This window comes from Urocitellus parryii, chromosome 7, assembly GCF_045843805.1.
Source record: "Urocitellus parryii isolate mUroPar1 chromosome 7, mUroPar1.hap1, whole genome shotgun sequence".
Lineage (NCBI taxonomy): Eukaryota > Metazoa > Chordata > Mammalia > Rodentia > Sciuridae > Urocitellus > Urocitellus parryii.
In genome coordinates this window covers 17147910-17161686 of record NC_135537.1, presented here as the reverse complement: position 1 = coordinate 17161686, position 13777 = coordinate 17147910, and the positions used below count along the sequence as shown (strand labels likewise).

The following is a 13777-nucleotide window of genomic DNA, read 5'->3' as shown; positions in this document are numbered from 1 at the left end:
AAGGGCATTTTAAGACGTTTGCTGAAAGGTTATTAATTACTTCCTCTTTGATGTTCGCAGAGAGACTGCAGTAAAGTTCTTTAATTATATTTTAATAGTTTTTGTTAGTGTGCTACTTAATTTGCTTACTAACATTTGACTGGCCTTTGCTTTGGGGGAAGCATAGAAACGGTTGCCAAGGAATTGGGAAAGAGAATAAGCTGTCTTTCTTTACTTTCCAAATATCTTGGAACTTTCCCAAACAGAAAAGATGCTTAGATGTTGGGCAATCAAAATGTCAATTAAGCTTCAACAAATTGGCAATACTTCTCTCTCCCAACTATATATTATCACAACAAAAAAGAAAGCATCCTTCCACAGTCAAAGTATAGTTGGTGAGACGGCAAGGATAGAGGACTCTGCAAAGAAACAACTAAAAATCTCTTCTGTGTACAACTTTCCAACCCTCTAAGGGTGTGTTTGAAATACATCCCAATAAGAAAACAGTTGAGGAAATCTTTGTGATCTTAATCCAGGTAATGATGTCTTAAATATGACACCAAAAAGCACAGTCCATAAAAGGAAAGAAAGATTAATACTGATGAAGATCAGTTGATAAATATTTTTTTTGGACAATCACTGCTAAGAGAAGGAAAAAAACAAGCCACAGACTGGGAAAAGATATTTATAAAGCACATGTATGATGAAGGGTTTGTATCTAGGATATATATAGAACCCTCAAAACTCAATAATAAGGAAACAAACATCGCAATTAAAAATTAGGCAAAAGACTCGACCAGATGTCTCACCAAGGATATATCAAAAGACAAATAATCACATGAAAAGATGCTGAACATCATTTATCAGTTCAGAAATGGAAATTAAAATCAGCACAGATACCACTATACTCCTAGAGTGGTCAAATGATAAAGGTTCATTATAGTTCATTTGACAGTTTCTTAAAATGTTAAATCTAGGCCTATGCATGACCCAACTATTCCACTTCTAGTAATTTGCCCAAGAGAAATGAAAGCATATATTCATACCAAGACTTACATAGAAATATTTATAGCAGCTTTATGTGGAATAGCCCCAAACAGGAAACAACTCCAAGGTTCATCAGTAGGTGAATGATAAACAAGTTATGGTATATCAGTACTATGAAATATTACTCAGCAATAAAAACATGAACTATTAGTACCCCAACAATACAAATGAATCTCAAAATAATGATCTCAAGTTCATAGTGAAGGAATGAAGCCAGAAGATTGACACAGAGAGAAGAGAGAAAGGGAGAGAGGAGAGAGACCGAGAAGGAAAGGTTTATGAACTCATATATATATCTAGAAAATATTAACTAATTTAAGAGATGTATAACAAATCAGCAGTTGCTTGTGGGATAGGAGGGGTGGGAATAGAAACAGGTTACAAAGCTATGTTACTGTCTATAGAGGTGCTGGGTTTGTTGTCTCTGTTCAGCAAAAAAAAAAAAAAATTGAAGAACAGGACACAGAGATAGCAAGTAAGAAGTAGAATTATCAAAAAAATGACAGAGATTGAGAGAGACTTGTCCAGAGTCTCTGGGGGACTTTTGACTTCTTCTTTTTATGGTCTTTTGACTTTCCATCTTTCTTTATCTCCTCCCATGTCCATGTGCTCCTCACTTGTTAGTGATTGGTACCCCCTCTGTCCACTCATCTCTTTTCTATTGAATCCCCCGCTTAGGAGCATGAGTATGGAAGTGTCTGTCTGATTGGGTCCCATGCTTGTGTACACAAGCACTTTCGTCAGCAGGAAATTGACCTTGTCAGAAGACCCTCTCTGTGCTCCTTTATTCTGGCCCTGACCCTGACCTCCTCACTTCCCATTTTACCCTGACTGCCCTTCTATATCTCCCTCAGATATATGAGGAAATTTTCAGGGGTGATGGCTGTCTTCATTATCTTGTTTTAGTGATTTTTTTTGGGGGGGGGACTTATGTTAAAACTTATAAAACTGCACATTCCAAATATATGAAATTTACCAAGTGTCAGTTATATCTCAGTTAAGTGTGACGGTGAGCCATAGTTTGTGTTCCCAGGGATCCAGCAATGAGAGATACACAGACCTGTCTCTTAATGGCTTCTCCAGGCACCATGCTGAAAAGCTCTTTTAATGTTGCTTTCATCATGACTTTCCTTTTATTTTTACATAGATAAAAGCTGAAGGTGACGGAAAAGAAGATGCATATCCTGGAAGAGAAAGCTATGTGACCATGGAAGCAGACAATGGAGTGATGTGGTCACAAGCCAACTAAGCGAGCCTCCACATGAAGCTAAAATAGGCATGGGAGGAACCTTGCCTAGAGCCTCTTGGAGAGGCTGCTGAAACTGAGATTTTGGATTTAAGGTGCCTAGAATTCTAAGAAAATAAATTTCTATTGATTTATACCAGCAAGTGTGTGGTTATTTGTTGGGACAGCCTCAGGAAAACCTACATAAAAGTGGGATAATAGTGCTACCTAAATTGTAAGTTTGGTATGATAATTAAATGAGTCAATATATTGGTATAATACATAAAAGAATACCCCATACCTATTATGCACTACAGAAGGGCTAAGAAAACTTAACACAACAAAACAAAAAAAAAATAACTCTGACGTTAACACAACCGGCTGTTGATGACATTGCTTTGCGGGACTGCCAGGGGTGGACTGTACATCACCATATGGAAACCTCTTGTCAGATTGTGGAATTGAAAAAATAATACGGATGATGAAAAGGTGAAGAAGAATAAACTATTCATCTATAGGATGCTTTGGAGCCTCAAAGTCCTAGGAAATAAACTCTTCAATCCTCAATGCGTTTATCTCTGTACAATCCCTAAATGCAGTTTATAATGGAAGAGAGGGACCTTGCCTCTGTTGGCAGCCTAAAACCCCCTCAAGGGTCCCAAAAGACAAGCATTCCCACGCTTCATCTGCAGAAAACTACCATTCCCAGAAGGCTTTGGGGTCCTGGGGACCGACCTCTGTAGGGGGCGGAGCCTACGCGAGAAGGTCGTTGGGCCATCCCATTGTCTGGAGGGGTAGCCTGTGTGGAGTTTAGGAGGAATCCGCCTCCCGATTAGTTGTAAATAGAAAGGGGCGTCCCACACGCGGTTGGAACGGTCCACGGGGACCCGGAACGCCGCGGCGGGCGCTCGAATTTCCCGGGCCGGGAGCGCGGAGCCTGCCGGGAAGGTGCCGGGACAGTTACTGAGCCGATCGGCGGCGGCCGAAAGTAGGCTTGGACATGCAGAGCACCGAGCTGGGCAACAAGGAGAGCGGCAAGATATGGCACCGCAAGCCATCGCCGCTCACTCGGGACGGGTAAAGGCGGGAGGGCGCGGGTCCGTGTCTGGAGGGGAGTGTGAGGAGCCGTCTTGGGAAGGGACACGAGGGCCGGGCAGGGGTTCGGGTTCGGACCCTGATCCTGACCCTGATTCTGCCCAGAATCCCTGGGTTGGGGGACCTCAGGAGGAGTGGTCCTCTCTGACACCCTTCCGGATTTGGTCCCGGCCACCGTGCAGCTGGAGCAGGAAGTTCTCAGATTTACCTAAGGGAATTTGCGCCGCTCACGAGAGAGCCAGCGCTGTCCCGCTTTAATTATCATAGTGTCCTGATGGCACTTCTGGCATGTAGTGCGTGCTCAGTAAATATTTGTCACCGCTGGAAAAGAACTCCAGGAGGGATGAGGGAAGGGGAACGTACCCTTTAGTACAGAAATTGAAGTTTATCCATCCTCAAATCATTGCATGTATTAGCTATTCATTAGCTATTTGTTGAGCACCTGCTGTGTGCCAGGTACACTTCTAAACACTCTAGGAGAGCAGTGGAGCAAAACAAACTAACAGTCGTCTGGAGTTTAGGTGTAGATGTGTACATGAGGGGCAGAGGGTTGCTTCTATAATGCTGAGGGCCTTCTAGTACAGCCAGAGATACTTTTCATTCTTTTCCCAGTTTTCTGCGCTGTTTGAGGGCCCAGCTCTCTTGCATGACTTCAGTGGAAGTGGGACCATTTGGGTTCCCATTACTTCTTGCGTCAGGGAAATGTCCTAGGATTGTCGCAGACTTTGCAGTAACGCTTGGGTTCATGTTTCAGTGTTTCTTATTCTAGTAGGTTTTTTGTTGATTTTGGTTGCTCCTCAGCAGATCAACACGCTGGCTTACTTTGTATGTCCACTGCACAGTGCTGGAGCAGCCACTTGTTTGGTTTCCAGTTGCTGTCTATCCTTTTTATCAATTCCTCTGTCCTGTTCACTCCGTGGGATAAAAAATTTTGCTTAAAGTGGAGAGGTTTTTCCTTTCTAGTTTTGGAGTTTATATAAATAGTACCCCTGCCTCTGGTAGTTTCTAAGTGTTCCAAGAGTTAGAGCCAATCCACCTGTTCTTTTTCTTGCTGTTACCAAGTAGATATGCATGCAAGGTTTTCACACCTCCTTGTTGTTTATTCCATCAAAACATGGTTTTCTTTTTTTGTTGTTGTTGTTTATTAAAACCCATTGTTTATGGAGTTGAAAGAGGAAGAGAGCACTGAGTATGGAGGTAGAGGCATTTAGCTGAAGGAAGTGTTGATGTGCACCTTCTGTGATTTTAGACCAGTTATCACTGTAAGCCCAATCAGGCAGATTTACTAGACACTGTTGTCTTATAAGTTTGATGCTCAGTAAAAACTTGATGTTCTTATGTTCATGAACTGGGAAACTGTCAGGCAACCTATGAGCAATTGAAATTGCTTGAAAATGGATAGTGATGTGTGATTTTTTTTTTCTTTCCAGGAAAGAAAAATTGAACCTAGGGGCACTTAAACCAATGAGCTATGTCCCCAGCTCTTTTAAATTTTTATTTTGAAACAGTATTGCTGAGTTGCCCAAACTGGCCTGGTACTTGAGATCCTCCTGCCTCAGCCTCCTGAGTAGCTTTTGTGTATGATTTAAATGAAGAATCAGGGACAAAATGGTGCTATTAGTCCTGAGTTACATTTAGATGGTAGGATTTGTGGTGTTTTTTTTTTTCCCATATTTTGAACAATGATCATTTAATTTTGTCATCAGAAGATGTAATGCTATAGAAAAAAGACTGGAGGAGAAAGTTGTCTGCTCTCTAAGTTTTTTTTAAATATTTTTTTTAGATGTATAGACCTTTATTTTATTTATTTACTTATATGTGGTACTGAGAATCGAACCCAGTGCCTCACACATGCTCTACCCAGTGCTCTACCACTGAGCCACAGCCTCAGCTCCTTCTCTCTGAATTTTGATGGTCAGGAAGTATTTTGAAGTTATTTTACTACACAATTTTGTGTTTTTAATCCCTTGGGGAATATACAAAAATAAGCAGTGTAAGAAGTCTGCTGTTGCATCTTTAAGGAAGCCTAAAGAAAAGGATAGAAAGGGCCTCTTTCATTGCATGTCAATATACCTAGTATCTAAAAAGGCCCCAAAGGAGTCTCTATATACAGTTGATAGTGGGGAATTCACTTAAAGTTGATGGCAGTGTGATAATGATAAGGGAGAAGGTCAGTCTCAGAAAGATCCTGCACTCCAACCCCTTGAATGACTCTGGGGGAAAAAAGATTAAGGCACAGGATTTTTTGTTTGTTTGTTTTGTTTTTTGTTTTTCTTTGGTATTTGCTAGGTTGTCCATCCCTCTCCTGGGAAGAAATTTGTTGTGTGAATTAAATGCACAAATAATATTCATAAGGACTGTTTCATAATATAGATTTAAGAAAGGGTCCCAGACTAGAAAAAAACAGAAGAAAGTTATAGGTATGGAAATATATTTTAGTATAGAAAATTAGAAGGTTAAAGAAATGTTTCTGGAGGAGAAAGTATTTTATCTGGCAAAGTAATATTCTTGGGCTAGAGGCCAAGATGAAAGAGGACAAAACTAAGGATGTAAAGTTGTGAATGTTAAAATATATTACAGAAGGTAAATCTCAAAAAGTTTGTGTTTGTGATTAAATTGGCTATAATTAGCACAGTTAAAGTTATTTGAACTTTAATGTACTAATATGAAGCAAAGTCTGAAACAATGACCTGCTCTTATCTATTGAGATAATTTTCTTGTATTTGTTAGGTTTTTGTTACTTGGCGAAAGGAAATCTTAAAGGGTTTTTACCTGTTTTAAAGTCTTAAATGTTTGCTTTGTAACAAGTAAAAACAAACTAGTGTTATTTAGGTTATAATAATGGTTGATACCCAAAATATATGTAACTAGGTATATGTATGCATTTGATAACTATATCTGTCTTAGCCTTGTTTAAGTGCTAAGAAAAAGTATATAAAATGAAAGTTTAGGGCTGGGGATGTGGCTCAAGCGGTAGCGCGCTCGCCTGCCATGCGTGCGGCCCGGGTTCGATCCTCAGCACCACATACCAACAAAGATGTTGAGTCCGCCAAGAACTAAAAAATAAATATTAAAAATTATCTCTCTCTCTCTCTCTCTCTCTCTCTCTACTCTCTCACTCTCTCTTTGAAAAAAAAAGAAATACAAAAAAAATAAAATGAAAGTTTATGTAAGTTTACTAGCAAGATAAATAATAAGTGCTCTCTTTTATACAATGTATCTGACATAGAAGGGCCACACTATCATTTGAAGACCTGTCTTATATCTGTTTGCTTTGTCTAAGTCAATTTCTGATCATTAACACTGTTTCCTAAGTGTATAAGAGATTTAAGGCTATCCTTTGATTTTTTTTTTGTTCACCCATGCAGACCTGTGATTATTGTTACCGTACAATATGTATTCTAAATTGTACTTCAGAAGTTAAACTTAGTTACTTTGACAAGTTGGTGTTCTTTAAACCAAAATTATCTGTAGCAAAAGCTTCAGATTTGCATAGAAATAAAAAATTTGATTGGTATTTATTCATGTCATTTGATGTTTTATAACTGGATAAAGTAACCTATTGTCAGTTATATATACAACTTTGTGTTGCTCTTTACACTGAAACAGGAATTTAAATGTATTTTTGGAAGGTAATAAGGAGTGCCTGATCTGTTTAAAGGTGACATTGTAAAACATGGAAGCATTCTGCCACTTTTTCCACACAAAGAAAGTTTAAAAAGCTCTCTTAGCCTTTCTTTGATTCATGTTTCAGATGTAATATTGTATTGTGTTATTTGTGAAGAGCTATGTCTTACCTGAGGTAAGGCTCTGCCTCCCACCTTACTCCATGTTAGAATGGCTCCAAAATAGACTAGACTTCAGCTCATTTAAAGTTGTGTTAAAAAGATTGATTTTTGTTGGGGCTGGGGATGTGGCTCAAGCGGTAGCGCACTCGCCTGGCATGCGTGCGGCCCGGGTTCGATCCTCAGCACCACATACCAACAAAGATGTTGTGTCTGCCGAGAACTAAGAAATAAAATATTAAAATTCTCTCTCTCTCTCTCTCCTCACTCTCTCTTAAAAAAAAAAAAAAGATTGATTTTTGTTGTAAAGACTACTGTGATCTCAACAGGGGATAAAACGTATAACTAAGTAAAGGTTCAAGATTATAAAAGTCATTTTTCTTGCTTTATAGCTATTACCAAAAAAAAAAAAAAAAGAATTTTGTTGTTGCTTCTAATGTGTTTTAAAAGCTGGTGTTTAGATAAACATGAAGAAAATATTTTCACATAATTCAATTTAGTATACTTTAATGAGTTTTATGAAGATAGATATTTCTAATTAAAATTAAAAATTTTGTAAAAATAAAATTACATGATTAAAAATTATTGTTGCAGTAAAGAATGTGTTTGTTTTGGTCTTCAGGATCAGAATTTGCACACATATATTGTCTTGAGTTATTTCATGATGGACGTTTTATAAATGGCTTTCTTTCAGCAGATGTATTATACAGAATCCCCCTTTCAAAAAATAGTAACTTTAGATAATATAGCTGTACATTCTTAATAAGGTTTGTCCATGAAAATAGCATGTGATCACTAACTAATATGTATAAAATATAGGAAAATAGAAAGAAGAGGGAAATCATTCATACTTCTGTTACCTGCAAATGACTGCTATTATTTGGATGTGTTCATCCTTTTTTCCTATATATAGGTTTTTCCTTTTCTTCCATTTTTTTCTTTTAATTGTGTTTACATGTATGCATATATCATCTGTTTAAAATCTAAGGTTAAAATGTTTTTCAATAACCTCTTAAGCATTTTGTATATTTTTATAGTATACTTTTTTTTTTTAAAGAAAGAGTGAGAGAGCGGGAGAGGAAGAGAGAGAGAGAGAGAGAGAGAGAGAGAGAGAGAGAATTTTAATGTTTCTTTTTTTTAGTATTTGGCGGACACAACATCTTTGTTTGTATGTGGTGCTGAGGATCGAACCCGGGCCACACGCATGCCAGGCGAGCGCGATACCGCTTGAGTCACATCCCCAGCCCCTTTATAGTATACTTTTTAAAAAATAAATTTAATCTTTGGACTAAGAGTCTGATTAATGTGGGTTTTAAAAGAATGTCTTAAGCCTTCATTCATTTAGCAGTTATTTTCCCCAAACCCCACTCAGTGCCACTGAGCTTTGCCCCCAGTTGCCTCAGCAGGCATATATTGGGCGCTTGTTGTGTATTGTGGGCCAGGTATTCAGCGCCAGGTGCTGAGATATAGTAATGAAGTAGCAGTGATCCATATCCTTTGGGAACACACCTGCTTAGGTATTATGGTAGATCTATTAGAAGTGAAAATAGAACTCATGTACGTTTAATTCACTTTGGACCCTTTTCTGTTACAAAAACAACAAAAAATATATCCTATTGTCTGTCATATTATCATAACTTATAAATACTGTTTATATGTATTTTTTAAACGCCTGTTTTTACTACTAAACTCAGTTCCATGATAACAGGAGTCATGTTATCAGATATTCTTAATTCCTGGCTTATTCAGTGTCTGTCATAGAGTAAGTTTTCAAGTGTTTGATGAATAAATGCATAGTAACTACTTTGATATTGAATAATTTTCTGAATTCTTTTCAAAAATCACTTTTAAGTAGCCAAGTGGCACTCACCTGTAATCCTGGCAGCTTGGGAGGCTGAGGCATCTTAGCAAGTTCAAAGTCAGCCTTAGCATCTTAGCAAGGCCCTAAGCAGCTCAGTGAGACCCTGTCTCAAAAAGTAAAAAGGGCTGGGATGTGGCTCAGTGGTTAAGCACCTCTGGGGTCAGTCACTGGTACCAAAAACAGAAAAAAAAAATTGTAAGATTGGTTATAGGCGAGAGAAGGAATTGCAACAGGAGAAGAGTAGGTAGGCAAAAAAACTTCAAAGTTTGTACATATATATATATTACATTTTATATATAATATAATATATACTATAAATCTTTTTGATATGTCAGATAATATTTGGTGTAGAATTTAATATTGTTTTTTTGTTTTGTTTTGACAGAATTATAGTGAACATCATTCATAACACTTCTGATTATCATCCAAAAACTTTAAGATTTCTGAATGTGGCTTTTGATGGCTCAGGCGATTGCTTAATTGCTGGGGACCATCAAGGAAATATCTATGTTTTTGACTTGCAGTCAAACAGGTAAGCAGATGTTTTTGACATCTACCTTATTTAACAAGTTATTAATTCACTCACTATTTTAGCAACTTCCATTCATTATTGGTTCAGAAAGCATTATTCTACTACATTTTAGGTACCTTATTTGTAAGTACTGAGAGGAGACAGTAGGAAAGGATAGATACTGTTCATTTTTTTTTTAGAGATTTACAGCTTTGGTTTTAACAATATCTCTAGTAGCTTATTCTTTTTTAAAGTTAAGTTTTTGTTACTACCAGTTTGTCAGCTAATTTCTGGTACTCCAATAGTCAACTTAGAAAGAACATAATTTCCTTTGTACCTTATTATTATTATGAACTAGATGTGAAAATTTAAAGCATTAAAAATCTGTACTCTGGGCTGGGGTCATGGTCAGTGGTAAAGTGCTCGCCTAGCATAGGCGAGGTCCTGGGTTCTATCCTCAGCACCACATATAAGTAAAGGTATTGTGGGCAACTACAACTAAAAAATAAATAAATATTTTTTAAAAATGTACTCTTTTTCTTCTTAATTTTTCTCTTTCCTTATAGAACAGTTTAGTCCAGAAGCAGTTAGAAAGGATTGATTAAGGTGGGTTTCCATATCAGAGTGAGTAGTGGAGAGCTGTAGCCCAAATCAGAGGAAATCTGAGGGTGAAATGGGGCAGTGATGGCAAGTGGTTAATATGTAGGGATTTGATCAGTAAGTAAATATATTGGAGGTATGGGAGCCAGCTTTCTCACTGTTGGAAAAGGAACTTATAAATATGGGAAGGGGAGAAAACTAGGATGAACCTTGTGGTATTAGAGTTGGAAATATGAGTGTGAACCCCTGGTTTGGGTATAGATATAAATATATATGTGTGTATATGGAGCCGGGGGAGGGGAGAGAGAGCGAGATAGGAAGAAATAGAGTATATGTGTAAGAATCAGTAAATTTTATGTGCATATATTCCTGAGCTTTGGCCACTCAGAGGTCCTGGGAACACCATCACACTGGTAACAATGAATGTACCCTACTGCCTATTTCTTATTTTGCTTTTTGGTACCAAGGATTGAACCCCAAGGCACTTTACCACTGAGCCACATCCTCATCTTTTTTTGTTTTTTATTTTGAGACAGAGTCCCACTCTGTTGCTGAAGGCCTTGCTGAGTTACCTTGGCAGGCCTAAAACTTGTGATCCTTCTGCCTCAGCCTCCTGAGTCTCTGGGGTTACAGGTGTGTGCCACTATACCCAACCTATTTTTTGTTTTCTAAACACCATTGTTTACCAAAAGAAATCAGGGAGCCTTGAAGAAATGGACAGTTTCAGAACTGGGGCAGGGAAATACAGGATGAGCGTATAACATATATTGCCAGAAAGAGGAAATTTTTCAAAGAATGATGGGACTGTATAAGTAGGACATCGATGCCAGCTTGTAGGAGCTCCCTCTAATCAAATTGGACATAATTTGAATGTCAAAATAATAGTGAACAAAAATGATTAAATAAATAATAATGGATGATAATCCATTAAGATAAAAATCCACAAATTCCTGTAACAATTTAATGAGGAATTAGATATTGTGTAGTCATAAAGTGCCTCCCCCCAAATCATTATTAATTACAGAAGAAAAAATAATGATTTTACAGTAAAGAGGCATAGTAGACACTACCTTAATCAAATGATTGAAGTTGTCAGGCAGAGTGGCACACAGCTATAATACCAACAACTCAGGAGGCTGAAACAGGAGGATCACAAGTTCAAGGCCAGCCTTAGCAACTTAGTGAGACCCTGTCTAAACATAAAAATGGCATTTTTTAAAATCTTTTTGTAGGCTTCTGTCCTGATCCGGAGTCCAGGTGTCTGTGCTATGCAGAATCTGAAAACAAGCCACAGGGAGAACGCTGAGAACCCTGAGAGCCAGGAAATGGAACTGTTAACATTTATGGATATAGCCATTGATTTTACTGAAGAGGAGTGGGAATGCCTTCAGCCTGCTCAGAAAAATTTATATAGAGATGTGATGCTAGAGAACTATAGAAACTTGGCCTTCCTGGCCATGAATCCTAATCATATCCAAGAATATTCACTAGAAAAGGGAATACAACATATATTACATGAAGTGATAAGTGCAAAATATGGAAGTTGTGATCTTGACTATTTACCACAAAAGAAAACATGGAAAAATACAACTGAGAGTGAACACCAGAAATCATATAAAAAATCAGGCCTTGTTCATCACCAGAGAATTTATACTGGAGAGAAGCCCTACAAATATAAAGAATGTCGCAAAGCTTTTAGTAAAAAAAAAGGTCTTATTTACCACAGAGGAACCCACAATGGAGAGAAGCCCTACAAATGTAAAGATTGTGGCAAAGCTTTTGGTAAAAAATCAAACCTTATTTGCCACAGGATAACTCACACTGGAGAGAAGTCCTACAAATGTAAAGATTGTGGCAAAGCTTTTGGTAAAAAATCAAACCTTATTTGCCACAGCAGAACTCACACTGGAGAGAAGCCCTACAAATGTAAAGATTGTGGCAAAGCTTTTGGTAAAAAATCAAACCTTATTTGCCACAGAAGAACTCACACTGGAGAGAAGCCCTACAAATGTAAAGATTGTGGCAAAGCTTTTGGTAAAAAATCATACCTTATTTGCCACAGGAGAACTCACACTGGAGAGAAACCCTACAAATGTAAAAATTGTGGCAAAGCTTTTGGTCAAAAATCATACCTTATTTGCCACAGCAGAACTCACACTGGAGAGAAACCCTACAAATGTAAAGATTGTGGCAAAGCTTTTGGTCAAAAATCACACCTTATTTACCACAGCAGAACTCACACTGGAGAGAAACCCTACAAATGTAAAGATTGTGGCAAAGCTTTTGGTCTAAAATCACACCTTACTTGCCACATCAGAACTCACAATGGAGAGAAGCCCTACAAATGTACAGAATGTGGCAAAGCTTTTGGTGACACATCAAACCTTATTCGCCACAGGAGGAATCACATTGGAGAGCTGCCCTACAAATGTAAAGAATGTGGAAAAGCTTTATGTCAAAAATCAGACCTTATTCACCACATGAGAACTCACACTGGAGAGAAGCCCTACAAATGTAAAGATTGTGGCAAAGCTTTTGGTAAAAAATCAAACCTTATTTCCCACAGGATAACTCACACTGGAGAGAAGCCCTACAAATGTAAAGATTGTGGCAAAGCTTTTGGTCGAAAATCAGAGCTTATTTGCCACATCAGAACTCACACTGGAGAGAAGCCCTACAAATGTACAGAATGTGGCAAAGCTTTCGTTCAAAAATCATCCCTAATTTGCCACAGTAGAACTCACACTGGAGAGAAACCCTACAAATGTAACGATTGTGGCAAAGCTTTTGGTCGAAAACCAAACCTTATTTACCATAGCAGAACTCACACTGGAGAGAAGCCCTACAAATGTAAAGATTGTGGCAAAGCTTTTGGTCTAAAATCAGACCTTATTTACCACATCAGAACTCACACTGGAGAGAAACCCTACAAATGTACAGAATGTGGCAAAGCTTTTGGTCGAAAATCAGACCTTACTTGCCACATCAGAACTCACACTGGAGAGAAGCCCTACAAATGTACAGAATGTGGCAAAGCTTTTGGTCGAAAATCACAACTTACTTGCCACAGGAGAACTCACACTGGAGAGAAGCCCTACAAATGTACAGAATGTGGCAAAGCTTTTGGTCGAAAATCAGACCTTACTTGCCACAGAAAAACTCACACTGGATAGAAGCCCTACAAATGTAAAGATTGTGGCAAAGCTTTTGGTCGAAAATCAGACCTTATTCGCCACAGTAGAACTCACATTGGAGAGAAACCCTACAAATGTAAAGAATGTATCAAATCTTTTGGTAAAAAATCAAACCTTATTTGCCACAGAAAAACTCATACTGGAGAGAAGCCCTACAAATGTACAAAAGGTGGCAGAGCTTTTGGTGACACATCAAACCTTATTCACCACAGAAGAAATCACATTGGAGAGATGCCCTACAAATGTAAAGATTGTGGCAAACCTTTTGTTCAAAAAATAGACCTTCTTCACCACAGCAGAACTCACTGGAGAGAAGCCCTACAAATGTAAAGAATGTGGCAAAGCTTTTACTCAAAAAACATGCTTTATTTGCCACAGGAGAACTCACACTAAAGAGAAGCCTTACAAATGTAAAGAATCTGGCAAAGCGTTCAGTCAAAAATTATACCTTATTTGCCACAACTGAACTCACACTGGAGA

General features: G+C 38.0%; 1 protein-coding gene across 1 annotated transcript in view; it reads left to right on the top strand.

Annotated features, from left to right (window-relative positions):
• The window catches only part of LOC144255674 (uncharacterized), a 43680-nt gene extending 30404 nt beyond the window's left edge, over positions 1-13276 (top strand). Inside the window, exon 4 of the mRNA XM_077800367.1 lies at positions 11832-13276. Within this exon, the coding sequence (XP_077656493.1) occupies positions 11832-13276 (1445 nt within the window). The remainder of the gene's footprint in view (positions 1-11831) is intronic.
• Positions 13277-13777: the final 501 nt, after the last annotated feature.